Genomic DNA, 15110 nt, shown 5'->3' with positions numbered 1-15110 from the left:
CATGACAGAGTGGGAGTGCCGCCCTGCTAAACCTTAGCTCTACGATCGATTTTTCCCCAAATGTTCTCGGTCCCCCCCCCCCCGTCTTTGTGATGGGGCCCAGGCTCGTCCTCCTGATAATGGGAGATTCCTTCCGTAGCCTCGGGAGAACTCACCGGCCCTGGAAGTCGGGGGTTCTGGTCTCGGCTTTGCCACCTGCGGCTGCGTGACCCTGGGTGAGTCACTTACTGCTCTAGACCTCAGTAAAATGGTGATTCGATACCTGCTTTCCCTCTAACTAGGATCGCGAGGCCCGTGCGGAACTACGTCCGACCGATCGTCTTCCATCTACCCGGGGACTTGGGACAGTGCTTGGCACATGGTGAGGGCTCAGCAGACGATCGTGATCGTCATCTTCACGTCAGTAACTGTAAAGGGCCGAGAAATGCGGAAAAGAGCCATCACACGAGGCGCCCAAGTCAACAATGATTTCATTCTCCGGTTAAGCTCCGGTGACCGACGTCTTCGTGGGGTCAGTGGGCCAATCAGACTTGGAGCGTCGCCGAATTGTATCTTCCGAGCGCCCAGTACAGTGCTCTGCACACAGTAAGCGCTCAGTCGATACGACTGAATGGAAGACATCGCATCCAACGGTGCTCGGATAAAGAGCGCTTTCTCGGCACCGCCGGAACCGGCCGAGACCCTGGCCGGTCTCAGAACCCCACTCCTCGAGCTGGGGACGCGGAACGCCCCCCGGATAATCCTCGTTCCAGGGGAGGGCGTTTTAATCACTTTCGGGGGAAGAAAAGCCGTCTCCTCTACCTCCACGCTCCCTTAGCAAATTAAAGAGGTCTGGTTTATTCGTACATTCCTCCAGCGGCTTACAGATTAAGGTCCTAGAAATAATACATAAGCCTTTAGCCAAAATAACATATAATAATTCATCCTTCTATGGTTTATAGAAACGCTGTACGTCTTTGTATAGATATCCTGGATTACGTATATACACATTTCCGTAATATGTTCCGTGTGCGCGCGGCAGACTCTGCCCACAAAACACGCAGTCCTTCATTGGCGGTGAGGAGCGGGGTGCGGCGAGTTCCCCGTCACCGTTGCGGGCAGAGGACCGGCTTGATGCACCTTCCCTTTGTGATGGACGAGGTTCGCCGGCAGTGGCATCCGGCCACGCAGGGCTTGCCGCACGGACCCGATCTCGTTCCAGTTGTGGGCACGTCTTCACGCAGCCGGGGGCCGCACGTGGTCATACACGGCGCCGTGTCGGCACTGGGTGGCTGGAAACAGGAAGGGAGGCCAGAGGCGCGTCACCGGGCAGCCCGCGCTGACCTGGACGTCTCCGCCTCCTCTCCCCTCGCGGACCGCCGCCGCGGGGCAGAGGACGTGGTGGAGGAAAGTCAGGCCCGGGATCTGCTCTCGTCAGAGGCGCGGCCTCTAGACCGTAAGCTTCTTGTGGGCAGGGATCCGGTGCTCCGCCCACAGTAAGCGCTCAATGATACCGTCGATAGAGAGCTGATGTAACGAATGCTGTGCTAAGCACTGGAGGCTGATACAAGGTCGTTAGATTGGACCACAGAGTCCATGCTTGGGGAATCGCTCTTCCCACGCCACGGACTTTAGGGCCTTGGTCCGCTGCAGGCAGGTATCCGAACATCTAGAGTGGCTCCTTCCTCCGGCTAACGGGAGCTAGACGGGAACGGCCAAAGGACACGGGGAATGGCAAAGTGACAGGAAAGCTTACACCCGCGGAGGCGTTCTGGAAACGTAGTTCCAGGACCCTAGATGGATGCCAAGTATTTCTTCGAGTAACCTCAGGGTCCATTCTCACGCTCTCTCCTGAGCAGAGGGAGAGGCCAGGGATTCCCAAATGCGGATTAGACCTACCACGCGGGCACTCATTTATACCTGAACCCAGTACCGCCTGCCCACCTCCTGGTTTCCTGGTGGCCACCGAGGGGGAGTCCCCACGGTGGGACACGGTGGGTAATCTGAGGGGGTGGTGGGACAGTCCTTCCAGGGGACTGTGGGGACTGAGGGGGCTGTGGACTGTGAAACGAGGGAACCGTGGGACCGTGAGACTGAGGGGGCCGTGGACGGAGGGACACGGGACCACCCTTCAGGGGACTGTGGGACTGTGGAGAAGACCATGGGACAATCCCTCTAGGGACCGTGGGACAGAAGGGACAATGGGACTACCCGGCTGGGGACTGCGTACTGAGGAAGCTGTGGACTGCGCTTCGGGAAATATTTAATTAATGCTGGTATTTGTTAAGCGCTTACTACGTGCAGAGCACCGTTCGAAGCGCTGGGGGAGATACAGGGTCATCAGGTTGTCCCACGTGGGGCTCACAGTCTTAAGCCCCCGTTTACAGATGAGGTCGCTGAGGCCCAGAGAAGTGAAGTGACTCGCCCACAGTCACACGGCTGACCAGTGGCGGAGCCGGGATTCGAACCCTTGACCTCTGACTCCCAAGCCCGGGCTCTTTCCCCTGAGCCACTGTACTAAGCGCCCGGGAGAATCCACTACAACCGAGCTAGCAGATCCGTTCCCTGCCCACGATGTGCTTAGGGTCTAGTGAGGGAGCCAGACGTTAATGTAAATGATAATGACGCTCGAGGCCCGTTCGGTTGGAAGCGTTTCCCAGATAAACGGAAGCATCTGTTCCATCGTCTCCATCCAGGTCTCCCCTTCTGGCTTGGTTGTGGAGAATGAATAGAACAGGACTGGGGCAACTATTCCGCTCTACCCCTCGGCAGTGAGGAATGGATTGGATGAGGCCTGGTAAGTGGCTCGATTGTAAGTGCTTCAAAAGTAGGGTACTTGCCTCCCAACTCCATTTTACTGGACTCTTCCAAGCGTCTGGTACAGCGGCTGATTTAGAAGCAGAATGGCCTTATAGCAAGAGCACGGGCTTGGGAGTCAGAGGTCACGGGTTCGAATCCCTGCTCTGCCACTTGGCAGCTGTGTGACTGTGGGCAAGTCACTTCACTTCTTTGGGCCTCAGTTAGCTCATCTGGAAAATGGGGATGAAGACACCGAGCCCCATGTGGGTCTGGGACTGGGTCCAACCTATCTTGTATCCACCCCATCCCTTAGAACGGTGCTTGGCACATAGTAAGCACTTAACTAATACCATAATAATAATTCTTATTAATACAGCCCTCTGCACACAGTAAACACCCAACCAATACCAGTGATTGACTGATTGATCAGTTGGTCTCAGAATCTTCAATGAACTTTTCAGAACAACAAACTGGGTCATTTCCAGGGTCCAGATCAATCGCTAGTGTCGAAGAAATCTCTTCACAAGGTCTAGGGAGACCCTATCGAAACCCCGTGGAAATGGCGTGCTGTAAGGATCGCGTCCACAGCTGGGCCACGCTGTAGCCTGAAGCCTCGGGGTGATTCGGGAAGCATTCAGCCAGTGATAATCTCCAGTATTTGATCCGAGACCTCTAGCTGATCACTCAGTCAAGTAGTATTTATTGAGTGCCTACTCTGTCGACCTCTGTATTAAAAACTTGGGAGAGTGAAAGAGAGAGCCGGGGTCTCTGGTCTCAAGGAACAAAATAATTCTAAAATAATTCACAGATAGGAGGAAGAAGGAAGAGGGGCTATGCTTGTGAATTAGTAATTAAATGAGCAGAGAAGCACTGTGGCCTAGTGGACAGAGCACGGGCCTGGGAATCAGAGGAGCTGCATCCTACTTGGGCTGTGAACCCTCCGTGGGTTTTAACCTCTAGAGCTTAAAACAGTGCTTGTCACATAGTAAGCGCTTAACAAATACCATAGAAAACGTAAGACAAATAAGTGCTGTGGGAGATTGTGCTCAGGTGGGACTGAAGTGCTGAAGGAGGCGACTGAGGGCTAGAACCCGAGCCAAGTAGAAATGAAATATGATAAGCATCGTGAACTAGTGGAAAGCGCTGCCCCTGAATGTGCCCAAAGCCCCTGCCCTGTAAATGTTTCCCGTTTTGCCCCATAGGTATCTGCGCAGTTTGATCTGGGAAAGGCTTCCCGGAAGCCTGGAGGAAACACTTGCTCTTTGAAGCGGTTCCTCTTTGCCTCGGGGTGGGCAGGGCTGGATCGACGGGCCTCACGGGCTGAGTAGGACGAAGGCGGGACAAGATCCTGAGGGTGACTCTGGGTTCTCGGCGCTGAGAAATGTGCTGCGCGGATGGTTTCTCCCGGATGACGAACCCAAAGAGGGGAAGCGGTACGGGGCTTCAGGGGATGAGGAGGTGGGGCCAATTTTTGAGGGCTAAATCCAATCCCGGGGGGAAGGAGTTGAATCCCTTTTACCCAGGTGTGGGCTCTGTCGGTTTGTCACAATTCCCCGCGACTCCGGGGCCGTGACACCCACACAGGGACCGCACTTGCAGGCCTCGAATTGATATTTGCTCATTTTTAATCCAGCCAAGGAGCAACGAGGCAGCCATCCCTGCCGGGGCCCACCATTCCGGGCCTGAATGTGACAACCCGGTGAATGTCTCAAGGCTTCTTACCGGCGCAGGTCTGCTCTGGCTTCCAGGACACTTTGACTCCCTCCCTCTGACAGGCTCGGGCGTATGCGAGGAATGATTCACAGTAGCAGTTTTTATGAACCGGACATTCACACATGTCTGTCACACAGGACCTGTAGGACCGGGGGGGGGGGAGGGAGAAAATGAAATTGCCCACGTCACCACCCTCGCCGCCTCCGACCCCATCCTCATCGTCTCCACACCGCTGTCATCGCCAGCGCCATCCCCACGACCCCACCGACTCCACTGGCCCCAGCTCCACCTTCACGATTATCATCATCACCGCCATTACCACCATTATCCTCACTTCACCACCCTCATCCACACCCTCCATGCCCGCCTTCAACATCGCCGTGGTCATTCATCCCCTTATCACAATCACTACTGTCGTCCAATCAGGTCCGCGATCACCAATATCTAGGAAGTTTTCACCATCCCCAGAGTCACCAACGTCATCACTGTTTATCCACGTCTTGGCACCCGCAGAATCTGGAGCTCCGTCTAGGGGCCCGCTTGCTTCCAAAATTGCAAAAGAAGTCCGTAGGTGAGAGGCGAATCCTGCCTCCCGAGGGTCTTGCTAATAATAATTGCGTTTGTTTGTTAAATTCTTACCATGTACCAAACACTGTAACTGAGCACCGGAATGAGTACGGTGTCGATCAGATTAGGACCCAGTCCTTGTCCCACATGGGGCTCCCGGCATGGGATTGTAAAAATCCCGTGGCAGGGATCCAACTCTATCGCACCAGTACTCTGCACACAATGAATTCTCAATAAATAGCATTTATGATTGACTAAAATAAGAGAAGAAGAGGTATGCGATCCCCATTTATCAGATGAGGAAACTGAGGCCCCCAAAAGTTAAATGACCTGCCCAAGGTCACACAGCAGGCTCGTGGCAGAGGCGGAATTAGAACCCAGGTCCAGGCTCGTCTCTGTCCCAACCTGAAAGTGTCTCAGAGACAATGACCAGAGTGGGCAATGGATTACCGGGATGGGTCATGGGGCTGGGCAGATGGGCAGCCGGGGCGGGGTGAGGTGGGGGGAAAGAGGAAGGTGCTCTTCTTTCCCTCCCAACCCAAACCTACCCTACCCTCGCCCTCAGCACCTCTTTCCCCAAGTGGACAGCCTGTTTCCACTAAAAAGAGAAAGTAGAACCCGAGTCAGAAGGACCCGGTTCTAATGCCGCTCGGTCGCCTGTCTGCTGTGTGACCCTGGACATATCATTTCACTTCTCCGGGCCTCCGTCAAGTCACCTGTAAAATGGGGATTAAGACTGTGAGCCCCGTGTGGGACAGGGACCGTGTCCAACGCAGTTACCCGACATCTACCGCAAGGCTTAGTACAGTGTCTGGCACATAGTAAGCACTTAAATATCACTATTATTATTTTTCTTCAGTAATATCTTGGGTGGGAAGGTCCCCGGAGACCACTATTTATCAATGCTACCCAACTAAATGAGAACAGTGGTATGTGTTAAGCGCTTACTACGTGCCGGGCACTGTACCAAATGGGGGGTTGGACACGAGCAAATCGGATACGGTCCAACTTGCCGGCGACAGGAAGGCGCTTATCACGTTCGGTGGCCATCTGTGATGCATTTCAACGTCTCGGCTAGAGGCAAACTGTGTTTCCGAGCCACATTCGGCTGAACGCAGGGCAAGGATGACCAAAGGGCTTGGGAACTCTGTCCTCCGACCAAGCTCCTTCAGGCTTCCTGTCCTAGTGCCAAATCCACAAGGGCAATGGGGACAGAAAACGAAAACCTAGTAAAGCAGCAACCTAAGCGTAATAATAATAATAATAATGTTGGTATTTGTTAAGCACTTACTATGTGCGGAGCTCATAATGAGTAATGAGGCTCACGGTCTTAATCCCCATTTTACAGATGAGGCACAGAGAAGTTCAGTGACTTGCCCACAGTCACACAGCTGACAAGTGGCAGAGCCATGACCTCTGACTCCCAAACCTTTCCACTGAGCCACGCTGCCTTCATGCCATCCTGCGAGCACACATGCAGGCATGTTCTTTGGCCAATTCCCTCTCTGTCAAGTCAGTCACATGTATTTATTGAGCGCTTATTGTGTGCTGAACACGGTACTAAGCGCTTGGGAGAGCACAGTACAACAATATAACAGACCCAGTCCCTGCCCAAAACGAGCTTAAAGTCTAGAGGGGGAGACCGACATAATCATAAATTAATAGAATTACAGCGCTGTAGATAAGTATTGTGCGGCTGGGAGGGGGGATGAGTAAAGATAACAGGTTCAGGGTGACGCAGAAGGGTGTGGGAGAAGAGGAATTGAGGGCTTGTTCAGGGAAGGCCTCTTGGAGGAGATGGGCTTCCAATTAAACTTTGAAGCGCGGGAGAGTCTCTGTCAGATAGGATGCGAGCGAGACATCGGCGGCAAGAAAGGCGAGATCGAGGTACGGTGAGAAGGTTGGCATTTGAGGAGCGAAGTGTGCGGGCTGGGTTCTAGTAACAATAATAATAATGTTGGCATTCGTGAAGCGCTTACTATGTGCCGAGCACTGTTCTAAGCGCTGGGGTAGATACAGGGTAATCAGGTCGTCCCACGTGAGGCTCACAGTTAATCCCCATTTTACCGATGAGGTCACTGAGGCCCAGAGAAGTTAAGTGACTTGCCCACAGTCACACAGACTGGAGGGGAATAGTGAGGTCAGGTAGGAGGGGGGCAAGGTGATCGAATGCTTTAAACCCAAATTTCTGTTCGGTGCGAAGGTGGATGGACACCACTGGAGGGTCTCGAGGAGTGGGGAAACATGGCTTGAATGTTTTTGTGGAAAAATGATCCGAGCAGCAGAGGGAAGTATGGACCGGAGTCGGGGAGAGACAGGAGGCAGGGAGGTCAGCGAGGAGGCTGATACAGTAATTAAAGGGGACAGGATGAATGACTGGATTATGGGGTAGCAGCGTGGCTCAGTGGAGAGAGCCCGGGCTTGGGAGTCGGGGGTCACGAGTTCGAATCCCGGCTCTGCCACTTGTCAGCTGTGTGACTGTGGGCAAGTCACTTCACTTCTCTGGGCCTCAGTTACCTCATCTGTAAAACGGGATGAAGACCGTGAGCCCCGCGTGGGACAACCTGATCACCCTGTATCTACCCAGCGCTTAGAACAGTGCTCTGCACATAGTAAGCGCTTAACAAATAGCAACATTATTATTTATTGAGCGCTTACTATGTGCAGGGCACTGTACTAAGCGCTTGGAATGTACAGTTCGGCAACAGATAGAGACAATCCCAGGCTTACAGCCTAATCGGGTGATTAACATGGTAGCAGTTTGGATAGAGAGGAAAGGGAGGATTTTAGTGATGTTGTGAAGGTTGAACCGACAGGATTTAGTGACGGATTAATCATGTGGGTTGAATGAGACTTTCCCCTGACTTTCCCATCACTGTAGACGGCACCACCATCCTTCCCGTCTCACAAGCCCGGAACCTTGGTGTCATCCTTGCCTCCTCTCTGTCATTCAACCCACGTATTCAATCTGTCACCAAATCCTGTCGGTCCCACCTTCACGACATCGCTAAAATCCGCGCTTTCCTCTCAATCCAAACTCTACCACTTTAGTACAATCACTCATCCTATCCCGCCCGGAGGAGCGAGAGCGGAGACCCCTCTGCCCTCGCAGCCTCCCTTAGGTTTCCCATAGTCCCTTGGGGGGACTTTGGAGATCCTGAGATGCTTCCAGGCTCCAAGGGAATTAAAAAAAACCCTTCTCCCCTGCGGACGGAATGCCCGGGGAGTGGCAGAGTAATCGGTGGGTGGGCCCGCGGTGGTTGTGGGGCGGGGAAATCCGTACCAGAGAGGGCACGGGCTCTGCCGGGCGGGCACACCCCGGAAGCCGGCCGGGGCCACCTCATCCCACAACTTCGGGGCGGTCCGCCTCTCACCGCGGGCCTCGTCGGCATTCCGGCCCGGCCCGGGCCCAAGCCACGGGGGCAAGGGAGAGGCCTGCCGGGCCGGACCTAACGAGAGGGTCAGTGGCCGTGGCTGTGGTTGCCCTCACGGGATGCTCTGTGGTACTGAAGAGAATTAGCAGAGGCTTGGCTCTCCGGCAATTTCGGCAGTTCCCTTCCCCTCTAAACAAAGCATTCCACATCAATGCCCGGCGAACGGGGGCTAGGTCCGGGAGTGAGGGCAGTCCGGGATCCAGGGACGGGGGTAAGACCAGGGAAGGAGGAGAAGAAAGAGTAGGAGCACTTTCTGGACCAGGAAGGGCAGAACCATCATCCCGCTGAGGAGCTCGGGACTGGTCTGAGGTAAAATCGGAGCCGCCAAGGCCAAGAGGAGTGACAGAGTGGACGGAAGCCCTTGGGTTGACTGAGTCCAGGGACGGACTGAGTGTGGGGTGGGCGCTTTCAGGGAGAACGGCGACAATTCCCTCAGCAGCCATGGGCGTGGGCTGCGGTCGGCTGCTGAGGTTGACTGAGGAACGGGAGGAGGAAATGAAAAGCAGGAAAAGGAAGCCTCCCGCGGAGGAGCATTGGTCTCTCGATCGGAATGGGAGAAGAGTGAACTCTGCCCAAGATGTCAGCCTGCGAGAATAACGGGCGAAATGCAGTCACGGGAAGATCGGATCCAACAAGTCCTGGGCTAGATCCAGGCCGGTAGAGTGAAGAACCTTCATCTTAATGAAAGCAGCGGTCTTGCAGCAGGAGATGAGAAAAAGAAAGGGCTTCGGGTCCAAGCTCTCATCGGTTCCTAGTTGGAGGACCGTTTTGACCTCCTCCCTGGCCTTCCTGCTTCCAGCCTCTATCCTCTTGGGGCGAAATCGCATTTATTGAGCACTTACTGTGTGTAGAGCACTGTACTAACCTCTTGGGAGAGTACAATGTAACGGACACATCCTTTGCTCACAACGAGCTTAGAGTCTAGAGGGGGAAACGGATATTAGTGTAAAATGAACAATTTGTGGATATGTACATAGGAGAAGCAGCGTGGCTCAGTAGAAAGATACCAGGCTTGGGAGTCATGGGTTCTAATCCCGGCTCTGCCGCTTGTCAGCTGTGTGACTTTGGGCAAGTCACTTCATTTCTCTGGGCCTCTGTTCCCTCATCTGTAAAATGGGGATTAAGACTGTGACCCCCATGCGGGACAACCTGATCACCTTGTACCACCCCCCCCAGAGTGCTCTGCACATAGTAAGCGCTTAACAAACACCACCATTATTATTATAAGTGCTGTGGGGCTAGGAGGGGGGATGAATAAAGGGAGCAAGTCATGTCAATGCAGAAAGGAAGGGAAGAAAAGGAAAAGAGGGCTTAGTTAGGGAAGGCCTCTTGGAGGCCTGTGCTAAGGCTTTGAAGCGGGGGGAGAGTAATAGACAGATATGAAGAAATCAGCACGCTGTACTGGTATCAAGCGCTTAGTACAGCCTCTGCACACAGTAAGTGCTCAATAAATACCAGTGACTGATTATCAAGAAAGAAATAGCTCTTTTCCAACAAAAGCTCTGTAAGGAACAACAAACAAGGAGAACAAAGAGAAAACAGCACCAGACGCTGCAAACGGAATACAGCAGGTGCCCAGTATGTGCCCTGAACACAATGGACACCCATTACAGTGCTCTGTCCACAGCTGATACCCAGCACAGAGCACAGTTACTGACAATTATTCATTCATTCATTCATTCAATAGTATTTACTGAGCGCTAACTATGCGCAGAGCACTGTACTAAGCGCTTGGAATGTACAAATCGGTAACAGATAGAGACAGTCCCCGACCTTTGACGGGCTTACGGTCTAATCGGGGGAGACGGACAGACGTGAAACAATAGCAATAAAAGATGATGATGATGATGATAAATCGTCATAAATAAATAAATAAATCATAATAAATTACGATGATGATTTTTGGAAAGTAGCTTTTATAGAAAGGAATCTCTGGCCGAATTTATACGGGACAAACCTTATACGGCACCAAGCCCAAATTGGCAGTGACTGCCCACGGAGAGACGGATCTGGGCGTCTCGGACACCTAGCCTCCCCGAGACACACTGTGAGAATCCCAAAACAACACATTCTATCAACTTTAGGGCTTTCAGTTTCCATCGTGTTCTCTCTGACTTCCTCCCTGCCTTCCCTATAATAATCATGATTATTATTATGGTATTTATTAAGTCCTTTCTGTGTACTAAGCACCGGGGTAGCTGCGAGGTAATCGGCTTGTCTCACATAGGGCTCGCAGTCTCAATCCCCATTTTACAGATGAGGTAACTGAGGCAGGAGAAGAGAAGTGACTTGACCAAGACAAGCGGCAGAGCTGGGATTCAAACCCACCTCTTCGTACTCCCAGTGGAATTGAGCGGTGGAATTGTTTGAGCGTCTCCTGTCGACAGGGCACGGTGCTAAGCACTGGGGAGAGTGCCAGACAAAAGAGACGAGGGCAGGGTACGTGACCCCGCGTGCCGTGAAAGACTACTTTCCTGGCGAGGTCTCCAGAGATCCAGTGGATCAGCTGTGGATCTGCGGAGGTCTAGCAGGAGACAGAGGAGCACCGATCTGTCCGTCGATCGAGCGTATTTGTTGAGCGCTTACTGTGTGCAGAGCACTGTACTAAACACTTGAAAGAGGACGATGACCGGGGAGGTCTATTTCCCCATGTTGGGATCCACGGCTGGGTCTTACTGAATCCTCTTATTGAATCCACACCAGACTGCGAGCTCCCTGTGGGTTGGGGTTGTCACTCTTTATTGTTGTACTTTCCCAAGTGCTTAGTACAGTGCTCTGCACACAGTAAGAGCTTAGGAAATACACTTGAATGAGCGACTGAATGACCATCATCCCCCTTAGTGAGAAGCAGCATGGCCTAGCGGAACTAGCACGGATCCGGCACTCGGAGGACCCGGGTTTTAATCCCGGGTCCCACCGTCTGCCTGTAGTGACCTTGGACAAGTCACCTGACTTCTCTGTGCCTCAGTTCCCTCAAATGTTAAAGGAGGAATCAATTTCTGTTCTCTCTCCTGCTTAAACTGTGAGCTCCGTGTGCGACAAGGACTGCATCTGAGTTGATTAGCCTGTATCCACCCCAGCGCTTAATACAGAGCTCGGCACATAGTAAGTGCTTAACAGAATCATCCTCCTCCTCCTCCTCGTTATTAATATAAGCAGGGTGGCCTAGTGGAAAGGGTACGATCTGGGGAATCAGAGGACCCGGGTTCTAATCCCTGCCCCTGCACTTCTGTGCTGCGTAACCCTGGTCGAGTCACTTAAATTCTCTGAGCTTCCGTAACTTCATCTGGAAGGAGAGGATTTGTAAAATAAAGATTCAACGTCTGTTCTCCCCCCTTAGACTCTGAGCCCCTGTGGGACAGGGACTACGTCTGATATAATAATAATGACGGTATTTTAGTAAGCGCTTACTATGTGCCAAATACTGCTTTAAGCACTGGGGGGGATACAAGGTGATCAGGTTGTCCCACACGCGGCTCACAGTCTTAATCGGACTGCACTTCCCAAGCGCTTAATACAGTGCTCTGCACACAGTAAGCGCTCAACGAATACGACGGAATGGAATTGATCCTCATTTTACAGATAAGGTAACTGAGGCCCAGAGAAGTGAAGTGACTTGCCCAAAGTCACACAGCTGACAAGTGGTGGAGCCGGGATGACCCCTGACTCCCACGCCCATGCTTTCCCCCCGAGCCACGCGGATACGATTATCTCGTATCTATCCCGGGCCTTAGTACAGTTCTCGGCGCTTAAAAACCATAATAATTACATCTCTTTCAGCGTTATCATTATTATCAGTAATAATGATAATATCAACCGTCGTGTGGAGTATAATTTGGGGAGGAGAAGAGTCAGAGGCCCAGGCAGGGACTGTCTCCCGCTCCATTTAAGCGCTGAGCCAGACAGTAACGTCTCTGGAGGTTGGGAAGAGGATTCTACGATGAGAACAACAGCTGGGCCCCGGTTCCCGAAATCACAAAAGCAACATGTCCGTCGCTTTCCTCATCACTGGTGCGTGCACTTCGGGGGTTCGCGCGCAGACCGTTCCCGGGATACTTGGAAGAAGCCGAGGAAACGGACTGAGCGGGGAACCGTTCCGTTGTGCTGAGGCTCGTTGGAACGCGTTCCGCTCTCCGATGGTTTCCCGGGATGGAGGATGATCCCGGAGCCAGAGGCTCTGGCCTCACACCCCGGGAAGGCCGCAACACCATCCGGACTGGATTTTTCTACTACTCCGAAAGTGTTGTAGAGAGGGGGATCCTCTGGGAAGATTGGGGAGCCAAGTGGGCCCTGTGTCTGTGAGGTGCTGACCTTTCCTCTCCCAAGGAAAACTAGTTAGGGAATCCAGGGAATCTTGCCGTGGACACGCGTGTGTGTGTGAGACATGAAACTTGGTGGCAGGATCTGGGGCAAAGGGCCCCGAGCGCTGAAAATAGAAATGATGGACAGAGAGAGGTCAGGCGTCGTAACCATACTGGAGAATAATAATAATAACAATTATGGAACTTGTTCGGCGCTTACGATGTGCCAAACACGGTCCTAAGCACCTGGGGTAGATGCAGATTAGGTCGAACGGAGTTCCAGTCTGTTGGTCTTTGTTAAGCGCTTACTTTGTGCCGAGCACTGTTCTAAGCGCTGGGGTAGATACAAGGTAATCAGGTTGTCCCACTTAGGGCTCACAGTCTTCATCCTCATTTTACAGATGAGGCAACCGAGGCATAGAGAGGTTAAGTAACTTGCCCAAAGTCACACAGCTGACAGGCGGCAGAGCCGGAATCGGAACCCATGACTTCTGGGTCATTGGGAAGCAGCGTGGCTCAGTGGAAAGAGCCTGGGCTTCGGAGTCAGAGGTCATGGGTTCGACTCCGGCTCTGCCACTTGTCAGCTGTATGACCTTGGGCGAGTCACTCATCTTCTCTGTGCCTCAGTTACCTCATCTGTAAAATGGGGATTAACTGTGAGCCTCACGTGGGACGACCCGATGACCCTGTATCTCCCCCAGCGCTCAGAACAGGGCTCTGCACATAGTAAGCGCTTAACAAATACCAACATTATTATTCTGACTCCCAAGACCGGGCTCTTGCCACTAAGCTACGCTGCCTAACCTGCTTAACATAAGGCTCACGCCCTTAAACCCTGTTTTACAGATGAGGTAACTAAGGCCGAGAGAATTGAAGTGACTTGCCCAAGGTCACACAGCAGACATGTGGTGGGATTAGCACCCGTGACCTAGTGAAACCCAGGCCTGGGCTCTATCCACTAGGCCATGCTGCTTCACGCTGCTGGACGGGAGACAGACCCGCTGGAGGCTGAAATGTCCACTATAAGTCCAGGATAAGAAAACAGGGGAGGGAACTCTCCTCTCCGGTGGCGCTGGGACACTGCGTGAAGCAGTGTGGCTTAGTAGAAAGAGCACGGGCTTGGGAGTCATAGGGCGTGGGTTCTAATCCTGCCCCTGCCACTTCTTTCAATCCTATTTATTGAGCACTTATTGAGAAGCAGCGTGGCTCAGTGGAGAGAGCATGGGCTTGGGAGCCAGAGGTCATGGGTTCGAATCCCGGCTCTGCCGCTAGTCAGCTGTGTGACCGCGGGCGAGTCGCTTGACTTCTCTGGGCCTCAGTTCCCTCATCTGTAAAATGGGGATTAAGACTGTGAGCCTCACGTGGCCCAACCTGATTACCCTGTACCCACCCTAGCGCTTAGAACAGTGCTCTGCACATAGTAAGCGCTTCACAAATACCGACATTCTCATACAGTAGTGGTTTGGTCAATCCAGCTCCTCCTCATTTTCTTGCCCTTTCTCCTCCCCACCGGTTTGGCTGTGTCGAGGTAAGGCGACCGGTGATTTTTAGAGCCCGGCTCCATTCCAGAACTTCGTAGCCGGACATTTGGTCTCGACATCTGCCACTGAGTGTGGCCCCTAAATGATGCTGACGGAACAGCTTAAAAAGTCGGACGTTAACACCGAGTTGCACACGCTCCAGGTCTCTGGGTTGGTCTACAGCCTGATGATACATCCCAGCTCTGCCACTTATCAGCTGTGTGACTGTGGGCAAGTCACTTCACCTCTCTGGGCCTCAGTTACCTCATCTGCAAAATGGGGATGAAGACTGTGAGCCTCACGTGGGACAACCTGATGACCCTGTATCTCCCCCAGCGCTTAGAACAGTGCTCTAGCACATAGTAAGCGCTTAACAAATACCAACATTTTTATATTACAGATCGCTGCGCTCTTTTTGACAGTCTCCCCCAGGATGTGCTGGCTTTTTTGACTTCGTTTTCGACTGCCTTTCGTCGTTTGTTGCAATTCTGGTCGGTATGGTGCTCAGACAACTCAACAGTTTGGGTATTCGTTAAGCGCTTACTATGGGCCAAGCACCGTTCGAAGCGCCGGGTAGATACAAGGCATTCAGGCTGTCCCACGTGGGGCTCACAGTCTCAATCCCCATTTTCCAGATGAGGTAACTGAGGCACAGAGAAGGGAAGCGACTGGTCCAAAGTCACACAGCTGATAAGTGGCGGAGCCGGCATTAGAACCCACGACCTCTGACTCCCAAGCCAGTGCTCCTTCCTCTGAGCCACGCTGCTTCTCTATAATTCTGTCACAGCATTTAGCTC

At 52.8% G+C, this 15110-nt stretch overlaps 1 protein-coding gene across 3 annotated transcripts in view; it reads right to left on the bottom strand.

Moving 5' to 3' along the window:
• Positions 1-816: 816 nt before the first annotated feature.
• BMPER (BMP binding endothelial regulator) overlaps positions 817-15110 on the bottom strand; it is a 235034-nt gene continuing 220740 nt past the window's right edge. For all 3 annotated transcript variants that reach the window (XM_039915096.1, XM_029049425.2, XM_039915095.1), the window contains 2 exons: positions 4501-4631; positions 817-1271 (listed from right to left, as the gene is read on the bottom strand). In XM_039915096.1, the coding sequence (XP_039771030.1) occupies positions 1216-1271; positions 4501-4631 (187 nt within the window). In that variant the 3' untranslated portion in view covers positions 817-1215. The remainder of the gene's footprint in view (positions 1272-4500; positions 4632-15110) is intronic.

This window comes from Ornithorhynchus anatinus, chromosome 21 (assembly GCF_004115215.2).
Source record: "Ornithorhynchus anatinus isolate Pmale09 chromosome 21, mOrnAna1.pri.v4, whole genome shotgun sequence".
Taxonomy (NCBI): domain Eukaryota; kingdom Metazoa; phylum Chordata; class Mammalia; order Monotremata; family Ornithorhynchidae; genus Ornithorhynchus; species Ornithorhynchus anatinus.
The sequence above is the reverse complement of the archived record's forward strand: the minus strand, read 5'-3'. Positions and strand labels throughout refer to the sequence as shown.